This window comes from Antrostomus carolinensis, unplaced genomic scaffold (assembly GCF_000700745.2).
Source record: "Antrostomus carolinensis isolate BGI_N321 unplaced genomic scaffold, ASM70074v2 scaffold30104, whole genome shotgun sequence".
NCBI classification, from domain to species: Eukaryota; Metazoa; Chordata; class Aves; order Caprimulgiformes; family Caprimulgidae; genus Antrostomus; species Antrostomus carolinensis.
In genome coordinates this window covers 1-3,078 of record NW_010313315.1, presented here as the reverse complement: position 1 = coordinate 3,078, position 3,078 = coordinate 1, and the positions used below count along the sequence as shown (strand labels likewise).

General features: G+C 53.4%; 1 protein-coding gene across 1 annotated transcript in view; it reads right to left on the bottom strand.

Annotated features, from left to right (window-relative positions):
- Positions 1-2,778, bottom strand: part of LOC104524451 (uromodulin) — a gene marked incomplete at its 5' end in the record, with an annotated part of 4,983 nt that extends 2,205 nt beyond the window's left edge. Inside the window, 5 exons of the mRNA XM_029084818.1 lie at positions 1-103; positions 668-828; positions 1,403-1,608; positions 2,022-2,189; positions 2,712-2,778. The exon at positions 1-103 is cut by the window's left edge and continues 125 nt beyond it. Coding sequence (XP_028940651.1) covers positions 1-103; positions 668-828; positions 1,403-1,608; positions 2,022-2,189; positions 2,712-2,778 — 705 coding nt within the window. The remainder of the gene's footprint in view (positions 104-667; positions 829-1,402; positions 1,609-2,021; positions 2,190-2,711) is intronic.
- Positions 2,779-3,078: the final 300 nt, after the last annotated feature.

Sequence of the window (3,078 nt, the reverse complement as noted above, 5' to 3'; positions counted from 1 at the left end):
AATGGCTGTGGCTGGAAGGTGATAGGGCTGGAGGTAGGAGGGGGTCTTGTACAGTCCCATGCTGACACTGAAGTCTCCTTCTCTGACCATGAACTGCACCAGCCTGAGAGGAGAGGAGGAGAACTCAGGAGCAGAATTAGAAGGCAGGAAGGACATAGCACAAGTCAGGCCACCAGCACATGTGCACTGACTCTGGATGTGCCTCTGCTCCCAAGTGGAGCCTTGTGAGAGCCGGGCCTCAAGCTGCCTCCCAGTTGGTATGTCCATGCCATATGCGGACAGAGGCAAGGAGCTCCAGGGGTTCCCACTGACCTCCTGGCCAGTGAGGGCTACGAGAAAGGCAACCCAGGGGGTTCTAACCTGCACCTCCACAGGGGCCTGGTAGGGGCATCTTCCTGTTCCCACCCTTTATTTTTTGGCTAGTTGGTTTCAAGCAGTGAGGATAGGAGAAAGGTAGACTGTCCCTGCTCAGATTTGGCTCTGTCCCAGGCCCAAACCTTGTGTTGAAAAACTACATTGGTAAGAGAAAGGGAGGCACCCTGAGATGGCATTGCTCTCAGAGCTCTCTAGGGGCTCCGCAGGGCCTTCACAGATCACCTCATCAAAGGTACCTATTTTTCTGCAAGCTCACAGAAGTTCAGCAGCAAGGTGAAGAGGGACCACTCACTTGTCAACAGCAGTGAGAGTGAAGGGTAGTTTCACCACCTGCTCGTAGGCGTAGATGCAGGAGAAATGCACCTCCAGCTGGAAACTCCGGGAGATCACACCCCCACGTGCTTCCCGCTCTGACTCAATGACGTTGGAGTACGACACATGGGAGCTGTTTTGCTGGAATGACACAGAAACCAGGTCTCCAGAGCATGTCTAAGTCCATAGACAGAGCTCCAAGCTCCCAATCAGATGGTGCAACTCCGATACAGCTGCTCCAGGCATCCTGGATATCTGCTGAGGTTTTTGCTCAAGCCCCGTGTCCAGGGGCTACTGGCAACCATCACTGGAGCAGGCAGGAGTCAGCACACGGACCACAGGTGAGGACCCTCCTGTACGATGCAGAGCCAGAGCACAAGTTCCTCTGCAGACTCCCTGACCCATGAATCAAGTGAGGGACCAAGGGGCTACAGGCAAGGCTGCAGAGCTCAGAGGATGATGCCAGAAAGCTGAGGGCTGTTATCAGCTAGTAAAGAACACACCAAGTCTTCCATGCTCTGTTGACGAAGACAAGATGTGCTACCAGCAGGGGTTTGGTGGAGGAAGAAGAGTTTTCTGACAGTCCCCAGAGAAGCTTTCCAAAGGGAATGAGAAATTTATAGGACCCAGATATGAAAGGGAAAGCTTCTGGGGCTTCCCCTTGCTGTCCCCACTCAGCATGTCTGCCCCTCTCATGGCTCTGCTGGATCCTCACCTGAATTATTGATCCACAGGCAGTGTGGTTTTCACCTGTGAGAATGGCTGCAAAAAACAGCTCACCCTCTTCTTCTCTTTCTGAGACCTTGCATGTCTGGTTCTTCAAGTGGACAAGCTTCTGGGGGATTTTCAAGAGTTCAAACACCTCCTTCCTCACCATCATCTTCATGTGCTCTTCCTCGCAGGCCAACTTCAGTACCACATCTGGGGGAAAAAGCTATCTGTAATAGCAATAAGGGAGAAGCCTGAAGGAGCCCTAGGTCAGCTATGGGATGGCACAGTCCCACTGAGCTCACACCCTCATCCCAGCCTTGTTGAAGGCTGCTGGTAGGGCTCTCCAGAGACACTGGGTGAAAGACAAACTTTTGGGTACACGCAGAAGTTAAGGTGGGTCTGTCATTTTGTACTAGTTGCCTAAGACCTGCACATGTCCATGGCTGCCATTACTCTGAACAGACACGGTCTTTAAGCTCAAGACATCAGAGACAGATGTGGGTCCGGCCCCTTTTGAGCCTGCAGTGCAGAGCAGTGGTAACACTGGTGCCCCATGCCCATCACCCTTCCCTCTGGTGCCCATGGACAGACTGGGGAGGGCTCACCAGCATCCTCAGCCCTACCTTGGCAGAATGCCCCTGTGAAGCCTGGTTGGCAGCTGCAAACTGGTCTGTTGGCCATCAGCTGGCAGTACCCCTGGTGCTGGCATGGGTTTGGCAGGCAGGCATCCAGGCTCCTCTTGAGACGGAGAGCAACCCCTTGCCTCGGGCCATTTGTGCTGGCCAGCTCACCTGCAGCAAAGGAAAGGCAAGTAAGCTGAAATGCAGCAAGAATACCTCATCTACAAGAGCTGTGAGAGCAAACTCGTCCCATGGCATGAAGCCTTGCCCAGCTCGCAAGGGCTGAGATCCTTGCTTATAGCCAGTGCAGGCACATCTGAGGAGAATGTGCCACCTCAGCTTGCTGAAGAGGATGTGACTGAGAGCCTGGGAGACTTCCTCAGCATGGCCATAATCTGGATCAGGGCTACAGAGCCTGCCACCAGATAGTGAGGAGAGTGGTGGCACATCACAGCGCCTCTGCCCATCTCCATGGGTATATACCGTACAGGGCTGGGATGGAGAGCCTGAGGTTTCTGCCTGTTTTGCTGGTTCTTGCACCCCAGCTCCTGCCTCCTCGAGCCCTGCCCTGTTGTGCCCCCTTAGCAGCCCTCAGTGGTGCCCTGAATGAGGAACCTGGACATGGATCAGGTGAGGGTTTGACCTCTCCTCTCCATACTACCTGTCTGTGACCCAGCGTACAGGGAGACTCACTCTTGTTGCCTTCACAGCCAGCCAGGCAGAGGGCAGAGACCAGCAGCAAACCCCTCACAGTTCTTTCCTGTAAAAACAAGCAGGCTCTGGGTAACTCAGGTTTTTTTTGAGATTTTTGCAGTCAATCAGAAAGAGCCAACCCTCAAACACAGGTGCTTTCTTTTCTGTATGGTGTTTCCTCCGAAAACTCTAGGCTCAATGGCACAGAGTCATTCCCTATCCCAAAGGGCCAGATCAGCAACGCATCCCCCCAAGGGGCTAACGCAAGGGTCAAATACTGTCTTGAATTTAGGTAGCTATTCCAGAAAAAGGGAGTGGGAGAAACCAAACCTTGGGCCTTGTCCTGGTTTTTAGCTGAAATAGAGCT